Source organism: Bos indicus x Bos taurus, chromosome X (assembly GCF_003369695.1).
Source record: "Bos indicus x Bos taurus breed Angus x Brahman F1 hybrid chromosome X, Bos_hybrid_MaternalHap_v2.0, whole genome shotgun sequence".
In the NCBI taxonomy this organism is placed as follows: domain Eukaryota; kingdom Metazoa; phylum Chordata; class Mammalia; order Artiodactyla; family Bovidae; genus Bos; species Bos indicus x Bos taurus.
This window is the reverse complement of record NC_040105.1, coordinates 137171400-137195486: the sequence shown is the minus strand read 5'-3', so window position 1 is coordinate 137195486 and position 24087 is coordinate 137171400. Positions and strand designations below refer to the sequence as shown.

General features: G+C 39.7%; 1 protein-coding gene across 6 annotated transcripts in view; it reads right to left on the bottom strand.

Moving 5' to 3' along the window:
- Positions 1–24087, bottom strand: part of TENM1 (teneurin transmembrane protein 1) — a 908231-nt gene that overhangs the window by 178545 nt on the left and 705599 nt on the right. For all 6 annotated transcript variants that reach the window (XM_027535180.1, XM_027535182.1, XM_027535183.1 and 3 more), the window contains 2 exons: positions 22456–22602; positions 6018–6234 (listed from right to left, as the gene is read on the bottom strand). In XM_027535180.1, coding sequence (XP_027390981.1) covers positions 6018–6234; positions 22456–22602 — 364 coding nt within the window. The remainder of the gene's footprint in view (positions 1–6017; positions 6235–22455; positions 22603–24087) is intronic.

Below are 24087 nucleotides of genomic sequence, written 5' to 3'. Positions count from 1 at the left end.
CCTTGTCCTCACAGAAACCAGATTTAGCAGTGAGGATGGTTCAGAGCTTCTGTACTGCACATCCCAGAGTGGCACAAGAATTTAAAATAGAGCAACTTCACAGAAAGTTAGAACTAGAAGAAACCTATCACCCTGCTCAACCTCTTCATTTTGTAGCCAGTGTTCTTGCCTGGAGAATCCCAGGAATGGGGGAGCCTGGTGGGCTGCCGTCAATGGGGTCGCACAGAGTCGGACACGACTGAAGCGACTTAGCAGCAGCAGCAGCAGCAGCAACACCACTGTCATGGGCTTTGTTTTTGTTTAGTTGCTCAGTCGTGTCCGACCTTTTGTGACCCCATGGACTGTGGCCCACCAGGTTCTTCTGTCCATGGGATTCTCCAGGCCATAGTAGAGTGGGTTGCCACTTCCTCCTCCAGGGGAGTTTCCTGACCCAGGGATTGAACCTGTGTCTCCTGCACTGCAGACGGATTCTTTACCCCTGAGCCACCAGGGAAGCCCTCGTGTGCTTAGTGCTTTTCAACTGGGCTAAGGATTCCAGAAGAAGCAGATGCATCAGACTGCCACAACCACACCCAGCAGCAGCGCTGCAAATTTTAAGATCTTCAGATTGTTCTTAAAACTTACTCTAAGTGACGAACATAATAGTAAAGTGCCTCTTAATATCCACATCTTTCTCACAGAAAGTGGACGTTTTGTTTCCACTATGGTGGGACCTGGGAGTCTATTAGCCTAAAGTGTGAGGCAGAGTGTCTATCAACTTACTCATGAGGTGCACGCAGGCCCCTTAATGAAATATTGGTGGAAATATCCTTCCATTAATCTGATTTCTAGTTCACGCTCAGTCACTTTTTTCCTCTTAGTTAAGATAGGATTTTTACAGACTCTCAGGGAAACAGATCAGAAAGTAAAAAAAAACAAAACACTTGAGGTCTTTCCACGGAAAGCTAGAGAAGCTGTGTAGTCCAGATGTTACAAACTCAAATGCCAAGAGGGTCAGGCAGGACATTAAAAGTGCAGGAGTTGAGCCAGGAGCAAGGGAACCAGTGACTGGTGAGCTAGAGAGGCATGCCATTGACATTCCAGAGGGGTGGCTGGCCCTCAACTCTGGAACACCTATACCAGAGATGTCAAATTTTGTCAATTTTCTAGAGAATGAAGACATTCCAATTTTTATGTTAGATCTCTTAGTTTCTAAATGTTGGGCCAAACAAAATACAGCTGTGGGCTGATAGTAAGTAAGGCCTGATGTAGACACTAGACGTGGATTGATGTGTGGATCAGCCTCTTGTGGCTACAAAACAGACAAATGAGTTTGGCCAGACCTTGCTGTCAGCGGTTGCACTAACCCCGGTAGGATTTTGTTTTTTAAATGCACTTCTCCATTAGTGATGGCGAGTGAAATGTCTGGCTTTGCAAATTACTGCTGTCGTTTAGTTTAATGTACTCTTGTTTTTACATATTTATAAAAACCTTTTACATTATTAATAGTGATTAAATGCTTAGACACTGAAGATCAATAATGCTTCTGTTCACCTATTTACATTATTAAAAAGTAATAAGTCATACAGGGCGTGCAGAATATGTCATTTACTTTGTAGTCATGTTTGGAGTCAGTTGAAAAAAAAGAAAGAAACTCAGGCTACAGGGTAAAGTGTATTTAAGGAAAAAACGGTAACTGCCAGGCTTGCTGGGAGACTCTACTGTGGGCAAATGGCATGTTGCCAGTGACATCACACCATCGGAGGCACATGAGGTCCACGTTCCATGTGCTCTCACATACCAGTGCAGAGAACTCACAGCAAGAAAGCCAGTCTCACTTGGATGCACAAGGATGAACAGCTATTTAACCTTTATGCATCCTTGCAACAGTTACTCACCTATATGCCACCATCTTTAACTCACAGGCCTCTGATGGTGGCCACACTCAGCAGCAAGTCCTCCGTGTGGCTCACAGTTTGCCAGTAGGCAAATGAGCCCCTCAGCAATGATTTCTTCATCTGCCTCCCCAGCTGTCACTCAATTATGTGGCAAAAACCTAAGAGCAGATTGGATTCCCTGATTACAGTACCTGTGTTCTAGATCTGTCTGAGGAGAGCAACCCCACAGTCAGATATGTATAAGGACCAAAAGTCTTTAGCCCAGCTCTCTAAGGAGCCAAAGTGGCTCAACATAGTGGTTTAGAAGTCTGGCTCTCAGTATGAATCTGCTTGCGTTCAGATCCTGGCTCTGACACTCACTGATTGTGACCTTGGGCAAGCAACTTGATAACTCAGTTATTGTTTTGTTACCCCAAAAGTGGGGATCACAATGGTACCTACCATAGCAGGTTTTTGTAAGGATTAAATAACACATGTAAAAGTTTAGTATGAGACCTGACACAAAAGAAGTGCTTAATAACAATTTACATGTAGCAAAAGGCCCATTTTACCAGTTGTTCTACCAAGAAGTTCATTAACACTGGCTTCAACTTTGTAAATAATATCAGCGAAATATCATTGAAATGTGTTCAAATGAGGTGGGTTTTACAATATTGCCTGGTTTCCAGATGTCATTCAACCAGTTGTCATTCATCCTGTATAAATTAGATCTCAGTCACTTGGCTTATTTAAAAACAAGTTGAAATGAGGCAGCAGTGGTGTAACAGAAAGAAAACAAGAGTTACTGCATAGGAATAAAACTAACATGTGACCCACTACTGGGCATATACCATGAGAAAATCATAACTGAAAAAGACACATGTATCCCAATGTGCATTGCAGCACTATTTACAATAGTCAGGACATGGAAGCAACCTAGATGTCCACTGACAGATGAATAGATAAAGAAGATGTGGTACATTTATACAATGGAATATTACTCAGCCATAAAAGGAGTGAATTTAAGTCAGTTCTAGTGAGGTGGATGAAGCTAGAGCCTGTTATACAGAGTGAAGTAAGTCAGAAAGAGAAAAACAAACACTGTATATTAGTGTATATATATGGGATCTAGAAAAATGGTACTCATGAACATATTTGCAGAGCGGGAATGGACACACAGATGTAGAGAACGGACTTGTGGACACAAGGGGAAGGAGAATGTGGGATGAACTGAGAGAGTAGCATTGACATACATATATATATATATATACACTACCGTGTGTAAAATAGACAGTTAGTGGGAAGCCACTATAAAATACAGGGAGCTCAGCCCTGTGCTCCATGATAGCCTAGAGGGGTGGGAGAGGGGGTGGGTAGGAGAGAAGCTCAAGAGGGAGGTGATATACACATATATACTTACAGCTGATTGGTGTTGTCCTATGGCAGAAACCAACACAACATTGTAAAGCAATTATCCTCTAATTAAAAGAAAAGAATTGCTACAAAACAAGGCTACTGGCTGTGTGATGTTGGACAATCATTTAATCTCTCTGAACCTCAGTGTCCTCATATATAAAATGCACCAGGACAATACCTACTTCACAGGGATACCGTGAGGATACAAGGAAAGAATGTTTGTTTGAAAGCTGCACAAACTAAAAAGTACAATAGAGATGTAAGAGCTTATAACTATTATTACTTATACTCTACATGATCAGAGTTGGATTTATTTTATCCAGAGATACTCTGAATAACACTGTATTACGTGTTGATTTTTTAGAGGAAATATAGTTAGATTGCTTGTCCTCAACTATTTCCCTTTTCTGACAGATTAGAGATGTGTGTCAGAGCTGAGACCACTGGGTGAAGGAGACCGTAGTTCTGAATTCAAATGCGACTTTCAGAGCTACTTGATAACTTGGAGGCTTTTACCAAAGAATAAGAAAAACTCAATCAAGCCAGGAGGAGGAGAAGGGCATTAAGCACCACAAGTAATAGGTTTGTTCACTCTGCGACTGGCTGGCAAACACTGCTGAAGCATGAAGCCGAACCACAGGGGCTGGAATTTCTCTTCACTTTTCTAAGTTTATTGCTCAAATGCCCTCCTCTGGGTCACAATAGCTTGGCTCCTGTCTCTCTCAGGTCCTGACTTTCTCCCTGTACTTGAGTTCAGTGAGTCATTTAAATATGTATCTCCATGTCATGGAAGTTTCATTTACCTTCTTTTCTTCGTTTCGACTGAATTTCCTTAAGCATGAAGGTTTTTTGTTTCCTTTGTTCCTCTGGAGTGCAATAAATAAGCATCTGCTGCTGCTGCTGCTGCTAAGTCACTTCAGTCGTGTCTGACTCTGTGCGACCCCATAGACGGCAGCCCACCAGGCTCCCCCGTCCCTGGGATTCTCCAGGCAAGAACACTGGAGTGGGCTGCCATTTCCTTCTCCAATGCGTGAAAGTGAAAAGTGAAAGTGAAGCATCTACTATCTAAATAAATACTTTGACTGCAGCCATTTGAAATCACCCCAGACTTGTTATTGAACTGGGGGAGATACTTCAAAATGGAGATGACTGAGTCTCTTGGAAGAAGGCAAACTTTGACTAGATCCCCTGGCAGAGAAGGTCTTTCTTGTGGTGCATGAGCATTTGAGTTTGGGGTTCTGTTTAAAGCTTTAAAAGGTTAGAACTGCACATAGTAAACATAATGAGAAGCAACTAAGCCTGTGCACCACAACTATCAAAGTCCACATGCTCCAGGGCCCGTGAGCCACAACTACGGGGCCCACGCACCACAAGCCCTGAAACCCACGCACCTAGAGCCTGCGTCCCACAGCAAAAGAATGACTGCAATGAGAAGCCTGTGCACGACAACAGAGAGCAGCCCCTGCTCGCCACAGCCAGAGAAAGCTGGTGCATGGCAACAAAGACCCAGTGCGGCCAAATAAATAATACAAAATTTAAAAAACAAAACAAAAAATAACAGATCAAGAAGAAAGAAAAATAAACATAATGAGAAATGTTTAAGTTTCAATAACAGTTCTGGCATACAATTTGGGAGAAGGATGTTGACTGTTTTAAATTTCCATGCATGTCTTTTTTACCCCTTTCCTACTGTGCACAGGGGTGAAGACTGAACGTCAATTGTCACTCAGATCAATATAAACTCTTGACCGAGCTTTTCTCAGGGACTGATAATACCGACAAGGATGTGACTGTGTGGGTGGGATGTAGACAAGTGGTCCCGGACAAATACTTTCCATGTTTTTTTTTTTTTTAAACTTTCTGTTTGTAATAGTCTAGAAGCTACTGAAATATCAGAAACAGAATGAAGGGAAGACTCTATATTCCATGCTGGGGGTGGTATTTCTTTTTTATCCTCTGGTCTTGATTGCATCTGAATTGAACTTGCAGCTGCCACAACCATCTTTCTATCAAACCTGAGAATGAAGTTTCTGCTGAACGTGGTAGATTAGAGAAATGTAAAGCACCTGGGGCCTTGATGATGGGACTGAAGCCTCAGCTGAGCCAACCCCTGAACCCCACAACTGCTGGACTTTCTATTTTGAGAGATAAACATCCTTACTGTTTAACAACAATATTTAAATATGTTTAACTGTGGCATGAACAAAAGAGGACATTTTTAAGCGATCAGAAATATTGAGTTACTTATATCTAGTGCTAATGACTAAAACCTATCATTGCTGAAGATGAAGCAGAGAAGGACAATGAGCAAATTCATGTTATTACATTTCAAATAAGTAAGTTAATTAAAAAAAAATTTCATCTAATGGGTTGGATTTTGGTCTCAGGCCTTTAGTGACAATTCACACATCTGAGCTTCCCTAGAAGACAGATTTTCGCACGTCTTGCATTTCACTTTAGAATATCAAATGCACCCAATTCTCTCATCTGGAAACATTTTACACCCATAGAACAAAACTTAAAATTTAGTTTCTGAAATTCAATAATTTTTCAAGGGATCAATCCAGAAGATAAACAATAAATTTGTAAATTATACTTTTGTTTTTGTCATTAAAAGCCTTGCTTACACTTCACCATGAATAATATACATCATGTGAGTTTTGTGCGTATATGTGTGTGTTTCTTTCACAGTTAAAGAAAAACATGACCACTGTTCGTTAAGGAATAAAATAAATACATATATACCTGCTGTCAAATGAGATCTCTGGAGGAATGACATGAGTACTGTCCTTGCCAATAAGGAATTTGATTCGATCATAGAAGAGTCTTAAAGTGTGCTGAGACAAGAGAGATTGGCTTTGCTGAATGAGGTCAAGAGGATCTGGTGAGCCCTGGCAGAGAGGACTGACATAACAGTTGCTTTGTTGACAACAATCCGGGTCCACACAGTCAGTCAAACCATCTGAAAAAGAAAATTTTGAAATTTAGCTTCGGGAGAAACAACATAATTTAAAATATGCACAAATGGAGAAAAACCTAGAATATAGCCAAAGGTAACTGTCCATGTTTTGAGTTTAGGATCTATTAAATTCACATATTTCTCATGATGTATCTATCACTGTCTCTGAGTTTACATGGCACATCAGTGAAATTCAAACTATTTTGTTCATAAATCTTTCCTTCCTGAGTCCTCCTGTAGTGCTACATTGGTTAGCATTTGAAGAGAGTATTCTATGAGTTACCACTTTTTAAAAAATTAATTTTTATTGGCGTATGCTTGCTTTACAATGTTGTCTTAGTTTCTACTGTTCATCAACAGGAATAGACAAAGGAGATGTGGTGTATATATACACAAGGGAATATTACCAATAAAAAGGAGTGAAACTGGGTCATTTGTAGAGACATGGATGGACTTAGAGAGTGTCACACAGAGTGAAGAAAGTCAGAACGAGAAAAATAAATGTCATATACTAATGCATATATGTAGAATCTAGAAAAATGGTATAGATGATCCTATTTGCAGGACAGGAACTGAGATACAGATGTAGGGAAAAACATACATGGATATCAAAGGGGAAGAGGGGTGGAAGGTTTTGGGAGATTGATACATATACACTACTGATATGATGTATAAAATAGATAGGGTTTCCTTGGTGGCTCAGATGGTAAAAAATACACCTGCAATGCGGGGATACCTGGGTTCAATCCCTGGGTTGGGACGATCCCCTGGAGAAGGGAACTGGCCCCATTCCAGTATTCATTGACAGACTTTATTTTCTTGGGCTGCAAAATCACTGCAGATGATGACTGCAGCCATGAAATTAAAAGATGCTTGCTCCTAGGAAGAAAAGCTATGACCAACCTAGACAGCATATTAACAAGCAGAGACATTACTTTGCCAACAAATGTCTGTCTAGTCAAAGCTAGGTTTTTTCCAGTAGTCATGTATGGATGTGTGAGTTGGACCATAAAGAAAGCTGAGCGCTGAAGAATTGATGCTTTTGAACTGTGGTGTTGAAGAAGACTCTTTTTTTTAATATACATTTATTTATTTTAATTGAAGGCTAATTACTTTACAATATTGTGTTGGTTTTGCCATATATCAACATGAATCCACCACGGGGAGGGAGGTGGGTGGGGAGTGCAGGATGGGGAACACACGTACAGCCATGAATAAGACTCTTGAGACTCCCTTGGACTGCCAGGAGATCAAACCAGTCAATCCTAAAAGAAATCAGTCCTGAATATTCCTTGGAAGGATTGATGTTGAAACTGAAGCTCTAATACTTTGGCCACTTGATGCGAAGAACTGACTCTTAAAAAGACTCTGATGCTGGAAAAGATTGAAGGCAGGAGGAGAACGGGATGACAGAGGATGAGATGGTTGGATCGCATCACTGACTCAATGGACATGAGTTTGAACAAGCTCCGGGAGTTGGTGATGGACAGGAAAGCCTGGTGTGCTGCAGTCCATGGGGTAGCAAAGAGTTGGATATGGCTGAGTGACTGAACTGAACTGATAAAATAGATATCACTCTTTTGAAGTTTCCTTCTTCCTCAGCAAGACCATCCCTTCAGGAAAATAACTATTTCTTATATTTTTTTGAATTTATCACATCAAGTACATTTCTGAACATACAATTAACAAAGGTTTACCAACCTAAATTTGTCTGTACTTTAAAAAATTCTCCCAACATACTTGTCTAGTCCTAACTGCCACAATAGAAGTTGGTATCCTTATGGTATCCTTAGACATTTAGAAATGTCTAAAGTACGGCGGTGATTTTCACTTCTGAAAATTACCTGGAGAGCTTGAATCAATTACTGGAGAGTTTATTAAACCTGTATATTCTTCAGTCCCACCTATTAAAGCAGAATTTTCTCAGAGCCCAGGATTATGCCATACTTAATCTGGGTGATTCTGAAGCATACTAAATTTTCAGAACCACTTTTTTTGAGAATCTGTAGAAGTGACTAGAACTTACTTGTCCCGAACAGCATTATTCGAGGCATATACTAAGGTAACTTCCGGTATTTAGTGATAAGTCACTCTGTTTCATTCTAGGCCTTCACCATTTATTCCAGACTCAAGAATCCAGGGTTGTTCCAATAAATATATCACATAAAAGCTTCATTCTTTGGTAGAGGAATGATGTGGTACACAGGGGTTCTAGGAGGAAGGGAGACTTGAGAATACAGTCATTCCTTGGTATCTGAGGGTGATTGGTCCAAGGACCCCCACGGATACCCAAATCAGAAGACACTCAAAAGTGAAAGTGTGAGTCCGCTCAGTTGTGTCTGACTCTGTGACTCCATGGACTCTAGCCTGCCAGGCTGCTCTGTCTACGGGATTCTCCAGGCAAGAATACTGGAGTAGCTTGCCACTCCCTTCTCCAGGGGATCTTCCTGACCCAGGGATTGAACCCGGTCTCTTGCATTGTAGGCAGACTCGTCACCATCTGAGCCATGAGGGGACTCACTCTTTTATATAAAATGGTATACTATTTGCACATAACCTATGCATATCCTCCTGCATACTTTGTCATCTCTAGATTACTTATAATGCCTTTGTTGTTTAGTGACTAAGTCCTGTCTAACTTTTTGTGACCCTGTGGACTGTAGCCTGCCAGGCTTCTCTGTCCATGGGATTTCCCAGGCAAGAATACTGGAGTGGGTTGCCATGCCCTCCTCCAGGGGATCTTCCGACCCAGGGATCGAACTGCATTGGCAGAAGGATTCTTTACTGCTGACCAGGGAACTAATACAATGTAAATACCATGTACACAGTTATAAGTATAATGTAAATGCTATGTAAATAGTTATGAGGGGTGTGTCAAGTTTTGCTCTTAGAACTTTCTGGAATTCTTCTTTTTTTCCAAATATTTTTGATCTGCGGTTGGTTGGATCCATACGTACGGAATGCGAGGATACAAAGGGCTGACTGTAGGTACACAGCACTGTGTTAGGCGCCTGGAAAGTAAAAAGCTAAAACCAACTTTTTTCCTGTCTTTAGGAGCTCAGAGCTTAGTAGGAGGAATAGGCACACAAAACAGCTGACTCTTACACTTGTTAAACCTGCAGTAGGTGTTACAAGAGAGTTAACTGCAAAGAGAAGGGGCTGGAGAGATTAACTGAGCATATAGACACTTCATTCTACATCCAATACAGAAAAATAAAAATTAAGGTCCTTGCAAGGTCCTTAAAGCAGACAAGTAGCTCTAGTGTCGATGCTTAACAAGGATAAATATAAAGATGCTCAACTTCTTGCTTGCCGTGGAATAGGGAGGTGCGGATGGATCACAGCTCCTTAGGCTGATGATGAAAGTCACTGGCACGGTTTTCATGTGGTTCTTTTGCTCGCTCACAGGTGCTTACAAGACTGCTCCTGTTGAGCTGGAGGGGGAGGCACCACAGCTGGAGGCAATGGAAGCCAGGAACACCAAGGGAGTAGGCATTTGGAGCAGTAGCCCCAGGGCACCCAGGAAATATTTTTCCCCACATGAGGTCCTTTCAAATTCCCTGTACTATAGACACTACTTTGATTTAAAATGCAGTTTGCTGCTTTCTGGCCTCCGCTGTTAGTTCAGTATATTTTTGCCCCCGATTTTTGCTTTTCTGTATATATGTTTCTTTTTCACTGATGAATAATTGTTAAGTGTGGATTAGTTTCACTAAGAGGTTCCCTTCTGGTGCCCTTTCTCCCCTCATTCAGCAAATTTTATGAACAGATTTTCTCTAGATTGTAGATGCCACAACCACCTCTCCTTCCAGGACATTGTTCATAGCCTCCTCTTAGCACCTTCCCTCTTGACTCTGCTAATGAAACATCCAATGTGCTGAAAAGCTGGCAAAAATATCAGTCTGATAAAAACTGTTTTCCGATGTCTGGAATTGTGCATAAAATACTAAACAATGAAAAACTGCTTTTTCAGATGGGCAGTCACCTTTATCTTTCAAATTGGCAGCAAATGCAGTAGTCATAAGATTGGGCTTTCAGAGGTTTCAATCTGTCTACCGCACGATTCTAACTTATTTTTGAAAAGAAATGGATTTTAAATAAATAGTAATGCCCAAATGATCTTCAAAACTGGAGTCTAAAACTAAACACAGAGCCAGTTGAAAATTTGGACTCACATTCTCATAGAATTATGTGCTATAAATTCCAAGCTAATGTTTCATATGCCATAATTGTCTATTATAGGGGGTTGACCCTCTACGACCTCTGTTTTCTGAGAGAATAGTACAACTTCTCTTGAATCTAGAAAGGCTACAGGCAAGCCAACCAATAATGGTATGCAACCCTTGAATTATAATTCATAGGTAAGCCCAGTACATGGGCAAAGATCTACTTACCAATTATCACATTGGATAGCACTCCATACAGTATGTCTAGACTGTTACAAAGAAGTGTAAATGACAGTCACACTGCTTGTGTGTGGGTTGCTTTTTTTCTTCCTTTGGGTATTAATGGATCTTTTATCTTTCTGAACTGGAAGCTGTGGCACCCTCCTGACAGCCAGGCTCAAGGTGTCAGATATGGACACATGAAATGTTAACTTATTTTACTTTTGGGGCCTATTCCCTTTAAAGGAATAAAAATAAAAGCAGGCAAAAAAAAAGGGGAGGTTAAATTGTCTTAAAGGACTAAATACAGCATTCACTGATCCTAGCTTTGCCAGCCAGGTAAGGGCCATTCCAGCTGGCTCAGTTGGCGATCATGAAGATCAAGGACACTGATTTCTTCGGAACATTTCTTCACTATTTAACTTTTACCTATTAGATGCATGCCTTGGTTGAAAGCCGGATTGAATAAGGGAATATGAATGATACAGGGAAAACCCATATTTTCCTAATCCTTAAAATGAATTTACAAATATATATCATCTTAGGGACAGCACCCATATCATCACTTTGATGAAAAGGGACAGCTAGTTCATGGTAGGCTATCCAAAAGGATTTGGCAACATGTACAGATTAGTGAGGGGCTTCTCAGGTGGCACTAGTGGTAAAAAACTTGCCTGCCAATGCAAGAGACACTAGAGATGGGGGTTCTATCCCTGGGTGGGGAAGGCCCCCTGGAGGAGGGCATGGCAAACCACTCTAGTATTCTTGCCTAGAGAATCCCATGGACAGAGGAGCCTAGTGGGCTACAGTCCACAGGGTCACAAAGAATCGGACACAACTTAGGGACTAAACAGCAGCCGCAACAGCATAGTTTAGTTAATATGCGTCAGGTATGGCACTAGGTACTACCATGTGTATTATTTTAACTAAATCCCTGTGACAACCCTGTTCGGTAGACATTCTCATCTCCATTTCACAAATAAATGAGGGGGGGCCGAAATGTGGTTGGAAGAAATTTGGGAGCCATATTAATACCCAGTGTTCTGACTACAAATAACATGCCTGACATTATCATCCAAGCAGTATTACTAGTACTATTGACCTCGGTGTAAGACCTCCAAGTGCCTGATTAATATAATATTTAGCTATTTTAAAAATATTTATTTAGCTGACTGTGCCAGGTCCTGGTTGTGGTACATGGTATCTCCAGTCTTCATTGAGACATGCAGGATCTTTTAGTTATGGCCTGTGGGATCTAGTTCCCTGCTGCTGCTGCTAAGTCGCTTCAGTCGTGTCCGACTCTGTGCGACCCCAGAGACGGCAGCCCACCAGGCTCCCCTGTCCCTGGGATTCTCCAGGCAAGAACACTGGAGTGGGTTGCCATTTCCTTCTCCAATGCATGAAAGTGAAAAGTGAAAATGAAGTCGCTCAGTCGTGTCCGACTCTTAGCGACCCCATGGACTGCAGCCCATCAGGCTCCTCAGTCCATGGGATTTTCCAGATCAAACCCAGGCCCCCTGCATTGGGAGCAGAGAGTCATAGACGCTAGACCACCAGGGAAGTCCCTTAATGTAGTATTTAGAACACATGAAGTGGTTAAGGTGAAAGAATCAGACAACTTTCGTCTAACCTTGACTTTGCCATTTACAAATCAGTGCAACTCCTGGATTCTGTTTCCTCATCTGTTAGATGGCATGAGTAGAGGGCTGTTGTGAGGATCATCACATGCTATCATGATCATATTAGCACAGCGCTTAGGGTTTAGTAGCTAGCACTCTCAATAAATGTTACTTAGCTATGGTCATTAACCAAATTCTAGTCTGTACAGACAACAAAGAGTCCAGGGACAGAGTCCTAGGGGTAGATGTTAATGGTCTGCAGTGGCAGCTTAAAATGTTCAGACTCACGTTTTTTCAAGTTGCCTTATCACTGACCAGAGGGCAATTAACTTCTCTGTAGCATATTCAGTTCATTAGAACTTGTTCATTTTGTGAACTCTGCTTCATTAGGTTGTCAGATAGGTAGGAATCTATGTGGCTCTAAATGGACACTAATGCTACAGTAAATCTTTATTCATTGAATTTCACAAGTTCAGAATTTGTTATCATTTGGACAGGGGCTGGACTGAAGCTTAACCTTTTCAGTGTGTATAGAATAGAGGATCTGCCAAGCAAATTAATAATGAAAAGGAAATTGAAGGGCTGATCATTCCAATGATTCAGTTGAACAGAATCTTCTCAGACATTTAGGACTCTACAAACAATGGACTAATTTTGAATCATTCATAAATATTTACTAAAGCAAGGCCTCTACTAGGAAATCCTGGTAGCTTCATTGTTGCTCTTATAAGCATCAAAGGTAATATGATTGTATTTCTTTTGGAAATAGTCTATAATTCATCTTTTTTCATTTACTCAGGCTGACTTTTACCTTAGTATTTTGCTGTATTAGTAAAAAGAAAGTGGGAGAGGTTAAGGGCATTTGCATTGTAACTGCCTAAATCGTTGTTATTGCTATAACCTATACAGTTACTTTTCTGCATCAGGAAAGTAAATTGTTTATATTCCACTAATGTTCACGTCCTCCCCACCTGCCATCAATGGCTTCCACATTGCTCAGAATAAAAGCCAGCATTCTGACAAAGACCTGTTTTCTCATAGTCTGGTTCTCCACCATCTCTCTCTTACCTCACCTCTCTCCCATTACCATATCCCACAACTCCCTTCACCACTATGTCTATGCCTGGAAACTTCTCTCCAGTGTTAATATGGCCCACTCCTTACTTCATTTAATTCTTTACTCAAATGCCACCTTCTCAGTGAGGCTTCCTCTGACCACAATATTTAAAAGTTCACCTCTGTTGCACATTCCTATCTTGTTTTAACCTGTTTAAAAATTTCTCCATAACACTTACCAGCTTCTATCATACTGTTTAAAAAATTGGGGGGTTTATTGTTTGCCTCTCATAACTAGAATATAAGATCCATGAAACAAGGATTTAGTCTTCTTTATTCATTGCTATTTCCTTAATGACTAGAACAGTGCCTGAGTCCAAGTAAGCATTCAATAAATATTTGTTGGATGAATAAATGGATGTCTTAAAAGTCCTATTTATAGGACACTTATAAATGTACCTAGAAGTTAATAAATGTTCAATTAATGCATCAAAATATGTAAGTTACAGATGGATTCTTCGTTGACACCACACCTTTATTACCCACTTTATATTGAAAGTGAAAAAAGGTGAAAGTGTTAGTTGCTCATCATGTCCGACTCTTTGCAACCCCATGGACTATAGCCCTCCAGGCTCCTCTGCCCATGGAATTCTCCAGGCAAGAATATTGGAGTGGGTAGCCATTTTCTTCTCTAGGGAATCTTCCCAACTCAGGGATTAAACCCAAGTCTCCTGCACTGCAGGCAGATTCTTTGCTGTCTGAGCCACCAGGAAAGCCCTACTTCAGACATTCTTATTCATTCTCACCACAAGCAGGAAGATGTCAAGTATTATTAGCCTTAGTTGATAGATGATGTGACAAATCTAGTTATAGAATGGTTAACTGAGTTATAGAGTTTAGATGTTCCAACTTCCACTTATATCTGGAGTCACTTGGCAGTTTAGGTTCTCATAACTAAGATGATCTTCTAATAAATGAGTTCCTTGGAAATGAGGGGGGATATGGTCAGAAGAAAAAATAAGGAATATACTTCCAAAGCCAAGCCTCTTTTCTCAGCCAAAGCTTAAAAGTAAATGGAGGGGCCCTTAAACAGAGCAAATGTTATCAATTCACTGCTCCTTCTATTTCATTTTCCTATTTATTAAACACTGCAGGATGCTGGTGACATTCAAAACATGAGGCTTATTGATCCATGAGCTTATATGTGTTCATAATTCACCCATGGTGCTGATTTCTAGATCTAGAAACACTACATCATTAAACTGGCTTGCAAATAGCTATTGTCCTTAATGAATGGTGACTTGTTATGAAGAATGATTCCTGGAAGATCATTCTCTTTTAGGCAATTAACTTATTGATTTTACCAATGAATATGAATATAGCCCACTGGAAGAATTTATATAAGAAAAACTTTGACAAACAGGTGACAAATACTTAAAAGATAAGAGGGAAAAAGGCTGTTTTGATTAAACACTCTTATTATGCATCTTTTTAACCTCTGTGACAATCTTTCCACAGTATAAAAATTCACCTTCATTCCTTTATAACTTGAGTGAATAAAATAATCTTTGATAGCTGATAATCTTTAAAAATTTACAATGTTCTGTATAATCTGGCCAGTGCCTACCTTTATATTCTCACCTCCTACCAATCTCTCCTTGACTCACTGTATTCCAGCCACAATAACTTATCTTTCACTTTCTAGAAGAGTCTAGTATAGTTTCACCTCAGGGCATTTGTACATGCTGTTTCCTTGGCCTGGAACATTCTTCTTTTGACTCATGGCAGGCCTCCCTTGCCACATAGACCTGGTTAGGTTCTGCTATACATGTTTATAGCACTGTGAAAACTTTATGGCACTCTTCACAATTGTAAATATATACTTAATTGTGTGGTTTCTTGTTTAATATGTAAACCATAAACTTGTGCAGGCAGAAAGTCATTTGTCTTTTTCTCCTTAGTGTCAAGCACAATACTTGGCACAAGGCAGTGATGAATGAATGGAAAATTGGGTACCCAATTTGAAATGTTGGGCTGAAAGGTAAAATTTTGAATCAAACATTTGGATCAGCACTCTCCAATAGACCTTTCGCCATTGATAGGAATGCTCTAGATACGCCCTAACACAGTAGTCACATGCCTCATGTGACCACTGAGCAATTGAGATGTGGCTAGTGCAGCTGAGAAATGAGATTTTTAAGGTTATTTCAATCATATTTAAATAGTCACATGTGGCTAGTGGCTACCATATCAGACAATGCAGGTTTTGAGATCTCCAAATAGATGTTGAATGATCTATAAACTCAGCCAAAGAATACAAAGAAGTTTGAAATTTTTACGAAGTCCAATTTATCATTCTTTTCCTATTGTGGTTTATTTCCTAGCTTTTATGTTTGAGAAGTCCTTTCCAATCTTGAGATCTATCACCTATACTTTCTTCTAATTGTGTTTGAGTTTTCTTTTACTTTCAACTCATTAATCAGCTTGAGTATTTCTATATATTTTATTCTTTTGGAATATGGCATAAATTGAAAACCTAAGTTTTTTTTCTTAATAGTTGTTTCAGTTCAGTCGCTCAGTCGTGTCCGACTCTTTGTGACCCCATGAATCGCAGCACACCAGGCCTCCCTTTCCATCACCAATTCCCAGAGTTTACTCAAACTCATGTCCATTGAGTCGGTGATGTCATCCAACCATCTCATCCTCTGTCATCCCCTTCTCCTCCCGCCCTCAATCTTTCCCAGCATCAGGGTCTTTTCCAATGAGTCAGCTCTTCACATCAGGGGGCCAAAGTATAGGAGTTTCAGCTTCAACATCAGTCCTTCCAATGAATATTCAGGACTTATTTCCTTTAGGATGGACTGGTTGGATCTCCTTGCAGTCCAAGGGACTCTCAAGAGTCTTCTCCAACACCACAGTTCAAAAGCATCAATTCTTCAGTGTTCAGCTTTCTTTATTCAACTCTCACATCCATACATGACTACTGGAAAAACCGTAGCCTTAACTAGACAGATCTTTGTTGGCAAAGTAATGTCTCTGCTTGTTAATATGCTGTCTAGGTTGGTCATAACTTTCCTTCCAAGGAATAAGCATCTTTTAATTTCATGGCTGCAGTCACCATCTGCAGTGATTTTGGGGCCCCAAAAAATAAAGTCAGCCACTGTTTCCACTGTTTCCCCATCTATTTGCCATGAAGTGATGGGACCGGATGCCATTGTTTTAATTTTCTGAATGTTGAGCTTTAAGCCAACTTTTTAACTCTCCTCTTTCACTTTCATCAAGAGGCTCTTTAGTTCTTCTTCACTTTCTGCCATAAGGGTGGTGTTATCTGCATATTTGACTCAGCACCTCTTACTTCATAATGCTTCTTTTCCCTACTGACTTCTGATGCTTGGTTTTATCAGATAGTAACTACTTGTACTGGGGTGTGTTCCTGAGCTTTTATTTGGTTGTATTGGTCTGTCTACTCTTACATTAGTACCACTTTGTTTTAATTACCATAGTTTAAAATTATTCTTTAACATATGATAGTTCTAGCTTGTTCTCACTATTCTTTGTTTTAGCTATTCTGATTCAGTTAATATAATGTCTAAACTTCTTTTCTCATGTCAATTCATATGAGCCTGTAATATATGGTGATTAATTTTCCAAATCCTAAATCAGGACGCTAGCTTTATTAACAGCAGTGCTTCCTAAGGCCCACCTGACTTCACACTCCAGAATGTCTGGCTCTACGTGATGGACCACACCACCGTAGTGGTCCGGTTCATTAAGATCTGTCTTGTACAATTCTTCAGTGTATTCTTTCCATCTCTTCTTGATCTCTTCAGCATTTACTAGGTCTCTACCATTTCTGTCCTTTATTGTGCCCACCTTTGGGCAAAATATTCCCTTGATATCTTCAATTTTCCCGAGGGATCTCTAGTCTTTCCACTTCTGTTGTTTTCCTCTAGTTTTATGCATTGTTCATTGAATAAGGCCATCTTGCCTCTCTTTGCTATTCTTTGGAACTCTGTGTTTAGTTGGATGTACCTTTCCCCTTCTCCCTTGTTTTTTGCTTCTCTTCTTTCCTCATCTATTTGTAAAGCCTCCTTGGATAACCACTTTGCCTTTTTGCTTTTCTTTTTCTTTGGGATAGTTTTGTTCACTGCCCCTTGTACAATATTACGGACCTCCATCCATAGTTCCTCAGGCACACATAGTTCTTCAGATGGAATTCTGGTAGAGGTATTCAAAACCATAAAGGATGATGCCATCAAGGTGTTACACTCAATAGGTCAGCAAATCTGGAAGACCCAGCAGTGGCCACAGGACTGGAAAAGGTCAATCCTTATCCCAATTCCCAAGAAGGGTAAGTACTAAAGGATGGTCAAACTATTGAACAATTGCACTCATCTCCCATGCTAGTAGAGGAGGGCCTGGCAACCCACTCCAGTGCTCTTGCCTGGAGAACTCCCATGGGTGGAGGAGCCTGGCTGGCTACAGCCCATGGGGTCACAAAGAGTTGGACATGACTGAGCGACTAAGCACCCATGCTAGTAAGGTCATGCTTAAAATCTTGCATGCTAGGCTTCAGCATTATGCAAACCAAGAACTTCCAGATGTCTAAGCTGGGTTTAGAAAAGGCAAAGGAGCCAAAGATCAAATTGCCAACATTCACAGGATCATAGAGAAAGCAAGGGAATTCTAGAAAAACATCTACCTCTGTTTCACCAACTATGCTAAAACCTTTGACTGTGTGGATCATAACAAACTGTGGAAAGCTCTTGAAGAGATGGGAATACCAGACCATCTTACCTATCTCCTGAGAAACCTATATGCTGGTCAGGAAACAACAGTTAGAACCCTGTATGGAACAACTGATTGGTTCAAGATTGAGAAAGGAGTACGACAGTGCTGTTTGGGGTCACCCTGTTTGTTTAACCTGTATGCTGACTACATCATGAGAAATGCTGGGTTGGATAAATTACAAGTTGGAATCAAGATATGCGGGAGAAACATCTACAATCTCAGATATGAAGATGATACCAGTCTAATGGCAGAAAGCAAAAAGGAACTAAAGAGCCTCTTGATGAGGGTGAAGGAGGAGAGTGAAAGAACCAGCTTAAAACTAAATATTAAAAATACTAAGATCATGGCATCCAGCCCCATTACTTCACAGCAAATAGAAGGGGAAATGATGGAACCAGTGACAGATTTCCTCTTCTTGAGCTCCAAAATCACTGCAGATAGTGACTACAGCCATGAAATAAGGAGATGATTGCTTTTAGGCAGGAAAGCTATGACAAACCTAGACAATGTGTTGAAAAGCAGGACATTACTCCATTGACAAAGGTCTGTACAGTCAAGTGGTCATATACGGTAGTGAGAGCTTGACTATAAAGAAGGCAGAACGACAAAGAATTGATGCCTTCAAACTGTGGTGCTGAGAAGACTCCTGAAAGTCTCTTGGACTGCAAGGAGATCAAACCAGTCAATCTTAAGGGAAATCAACCCTGAATATTCATTGGAAGGACTGATGCTGAAGGTGAAGTATTTTGGTCACCTAATGAAAATAGCTGACTCATTTTAAAAGTCCCTGATGCTGGGAAAGATTGAGGGTAGGAGGAGAAGAGGGCATCAGAGAATGAGATAGCTGGATGGCATCACCGATGCCATGGACATGAACTTGGGCAAACTTTGGGAGATGGTGAAGGACAGGAAGGCCTAGCATGCTGTAGTCCATGGGGTTGCAAAGAGTTGGACATGACTGGGTGACTGAACAACAACAACAAAGCAAGACACATGATTAACACATGAAAATGTGGTTACCATAAGGTTAAGTCTCCTCTTTCAAGCACAAGATTGTGCACATGCTGTGTGCTTGTTGACTAAAGGGATATATGAGGTTAAGACATTTGATAGATTTGTGATTTCTGTGGTAATTAGTTTATATATATATAAAATGCAAAAGAGAGTTTTCTCTTTTCTCGCATATTAAAAAAATCCAAGTGTTCTTGGTTCTGTTTTTACTGTTTAAGGAGTTCTAAGGTAGCTCCGAGACCTGTGACACCCACATATTCAATGCAGCCCAATTAGTTACCAAGAGTCACAATGCACTGAATCAGAGTGTAACTAAAGTCAGAGCTGCAGGAAGTAGCAGTAATACTAATGAGTATTCAAAGCTGATTGCAATGCAAAAAAAACAATCCTGCCATTCTTTATGTATCAGCAATGATATGGAGTAATGAGATAGCAGCTACTTGAAGCAACTGCTTGAAAGTTACTGTAACGTTTTTTTGGAAACTGAAGATTTCTTAAGAATTAACATTAAAAAAAATAAGGACCATATTTTTCTCCCCAAAAGGTTCAATTGGTACTTTCTGATTTAATTAAAACTCACACACCTACATGCACAAACAAGTATGCAAATATTCATCATAAGGCATATCCAACCATTTTGGATGGCTGGAAATGAACCCTGCCATTCTGGAGAGTTGGAAAACTGAGACCAACAAATAAAGGGCATTTAATGTATTCTTAGGGGTGTTACTTAAACAGTATAAAAACACATTTATTGTCCAAAATTTCAGTCATGGGACTTTCAGAGGCTATTTAATCCAGCTATTTAATCTATCTTTCCATCTCAAGGAAGAGCTAAATATTTATTTGTCATCAGTATCATCTTAATCCCACCAAGGAGCCTCCCCCTCCTACTCCCTAAAGAGACAATCATATAAATATACTAAAATCACATCGGGTCCTTCATTTTTGATTCTCACATAGATGCACATTTTTAAAGCAATGTTCATAGGTCAAAACAGATTCAGCAACATCTTCTATACTTTTTGCATCTATATATACCACAGATATTGAAATTTGATAATCCACTATTTCATTACTATGTAACTGATCCATTCATTAAACATTTTTGACTCCCCTGAGGTAAACTTGAGGCCACAAAAAAATGCTTGATAATTAAACATTCAATTATTTTTTTAAAATAAAGCTGTATATTATTAAGGGAGGAAACTTACTGTGGCTCAACACTGAGTCAGAAATTTTACTTGCATAGGTTGTTAAAGTATTTTCTGAGCATATCATTTGAATCAATATATCAATTGAGAAATTTCTATTACTACACCTTCAATCCTTTTTGTAAATAAGCAGACTACCTAGGTTTACACTCTGGCTCTGTCATTTACTTTCTATATGATCTTGAGCATTTTATTGAACTTCTTGGTGCCTCAGTTTCCTAATTTGTACAGTAGAGTTAATAGTAGTTTCAACCTCATGGAGATTAGGTGAAATAATTCACATAAAGGACTCAGCACAGTGCCTTGTACATCGTAAGCACAATACAAGTGAGCTAATATTACTAGTAATTATATTTGGCACCAAACTATGGACGCTCGGACTTCTTTGGTTGTCCAGTGGTTAGACTCTGCATTTCCAATGCAGCAGGTGTGGGTTTGATCCCTGGTTGGGGAACTAGGATCCCGCATGCTGTGTGGTGTGGCCAAAAACAAACATAAAAAAATAGACTCTGGGTCACACTTAATATGTAACAAGAAAACAATATAGACAGGATATAATTAAGTGCTGGATTGTATGGTGTATATGATAGACAGCATGGTAGACTAGGGTGGTGGGTGTCAGGCATCATGGGAGATACAGCTTGAGTTGGAACTTCAATGATGGACTGAGAATGATGGGTGTAGAGGATGAGGCTTGAAAAAGAAGATGAGTCTTGGTGAACCATAAAAGGCAAGTTAATAGTTGATCAGTGTACCATTTAATTGAAAATCTCACTCTGGCCTCCCAAACAAAAATTTTAATTTAGATAGGAAGGAACAGTCTCTTCAGAAAATGGTCTGTTATCCTTTGTATTGACAGAGTGGTGATTGGTGTACTTTATCATCTCTCAAGTAGTTCACATGAAATATCTTGTTTAATACTTATAACAACCCTATTAGACAGTTATTATTATCAGACCCATTTTGAAGATAAGGAAACTGAAGCACAGAGATAGCAAGAAACTCTTCCCAAACCCAACAGCTAGAAGTATATAACAGAGCTCATATTTGAATCCAGAAATTCTGACTTCAAAGCCCTGTGCTCTTAATGAGAAAGTTGTTTCTACTTAAAATTCATAAGGTCTTATACCTTTTCAAGGCAAACTGTTAGCTAGAACAATAAAAGAGGACACTTTTATGCCCAATTTTGTGCTTAAATGATGATTGTAACCTTATTGTTTTAAGCCCTACGTGCTCAAATGACAAGGTATGTAATTGTCCAGGCACAAGTAGAAACCTTGAGGAGTTAAATTTAATAACCTACTTCATTTTAAGTTAATATACAGAAATTAGAAATTATTTTTTTCCTGTCAATTTCATGTTTTCTTGATTAGAAAGTAAGAGGATTTATTGTTTTAGGCTCATTCAGAAGTGATCTGGGTTGTTTTGAGGCTGATTGTACAATGCATTAGATGACTTTGTTTGCTAGACTAAAATAGAAGTGGTTACCCTGAGGCCTCAGAGCCACATATGGCTTTTTAAAACATGTGCAGCTCTTGAATTAAATATAAAATTTCTACTGTGAATTGTCTTGATGCCGTGTCCTTTGAAAGATATAAAGTGCTACTAAAAAGTAAAGACACAAGAGGGAGCCCTAAATAACTAAGAATAAAGATAACTACCTCATAGTGTGTGTAGTGCAAGGTACATCAGCATCTGACAGTTTAGACGTTGGCACATGGATTTTATATAGCATAATAAATGCCACAGGTATGGGAGCTGGCATGGTTGTAACAATTAAGAAAAGAGAAACTGAAGTCATATAGCCTTGAATTGGAACCTTGGTTCTGGCACTTTTGAGCTGTGTGATCTTGGAAAAGTCACTTACCATTTTCACTCCAAGCATTAGCCTTTCTATTTAATAATAGGGAAAATATTACCTATACCTTATAGCGTTATTGTGAGCATGAAATGACATATAATACACACAAAGAGTTTGGAGTATTGCCTGGTTACAGTAAATATTCAATGAATTGAGATTCGAAACATAGTATGATCTTATATTGTTTAAACCAAGGATTCTTAACTTCCCCTTTTGGCCAGATTGGTCATCACTGTGCTAGAGGCTGGGATATTCCTTCTTATATGGACATTTAATAAATGACTCACCTCCATCATTGTCCAAGTTATCTCCACAAAGCATTTCCATGACAACGTTGCAGCCTGTCCCACTCCAACCCACCTGACACACACAGTGCCAACCATTTTGATCCAGGGTACATCGCCCATTTCCAAAGCAGAGCCCCGGGCAGCCATCTGGAAAGACAGCAGTGAGTAACAAATTCAGAGACATCACAATGGGATTGGCCAACGATGAAGTATCTGCCCATAGGGAAAAACTGAATCATCTGGTGAGATGTTGAGATGAAGTGTTAAATAAATGGAGGAGGGGCTTGCTTGCTTATACCACTTTTCCAGGGAACTTGTTATCCCTTACTCTGCTGTGCTTTTCCTTAGAGAGCCAATTAAACATTATTAATGCTAACCCCAATTCCCAACCTCTGATTCAGATAGGATAAAATCTGTGATGGGGACAAGCAATGCATTTTGTTTCTTTTCAAAAACGGTATCTCCTCATTTCAATCAAAACTGGATGGATGATATTGTATCCAGTTATGCAAAAAAGGTGGGATAAGACAGCCATCTCTAGGAAGAGGCACTTCTCCTAACTACTGCCACCCTCTGCTGATTTTTCCCTAGTGATATGTTGCTTCAGGACTTAGGTATGTTGGTATACAATTCAGGTCATACCATTAATTGCCCATATGGTGCCTTAGAAATATGCTGCACTTGCTTTACATCATTTCAGCTTTTCTCATCAAGATTATTATTGATCTGAGAGCTAAGGATTGATTTTTTTTTTTTTTTACTTATCTGGTATTTCTCTCAGAAACTAGCATAATAGTATACCTGTTGTCAGTGCTCAACAAATGTTGGTGGAATTCATGCATGCCAAATTTAGACTTTCAGAATTCTAGGGATAACTGAATAAATATAGTCAAGAGAAAATCGTTATGCTTAAATGACTTCTATCCACTGGTAACCCTAACCACAAATGCTGGACGCTCTCTATTTAGACATTTAGTTTCTCAGGGATGACCTACTCTCTGTACCAGTGGTTCAGAGATACGCTATCCCCAAGGACAACTCTGCATGTCCCAAGTGCTCGAGAGAGAAACAAAGGCATATTGCTTCTGGAAATTTCCCCAGTAGCAATGCAGAACAAGATCTAGATTTTACAAGTTCTAGATAGTCCAATGAATGCTCTTTTCATTTTCTCTGTTTGAAAGAAAATTCCAGAAGTATAAAAAGCAAAAGAATGCTGTTTTTAATCTGTAGACGCAACCCAGTATTTCTTACAAATGGTCTTTCTAGCAACTATCAACAACAGAGGAAGAAAAAAAATGACAGATGGCTGTTAAAAAATATGAAAAGATTATACATATGTATATGTTCATCACAAAATAGTATAGGATGAACATGCAGAAGATCAAGAAAGAAATTTATCTAGTTCCAGTCTCAGGCACATACAAAGGAAAAAGAAACTAGGAATAATTTGAATGGGACATTTTCAACCTTCTGAGGCTAAGGTAATGAAAGGCACCAGGGTATCTGACAGAAAAACTCTTGTAGTCTCTATCAAATGCAGATCCCTGGGGGGATGGATGATGAGGTACTAACAGGGGAATAATTCTGCCCTTGAAAGTATACATGGACATAAAGCTATATTGTTATGTTAAA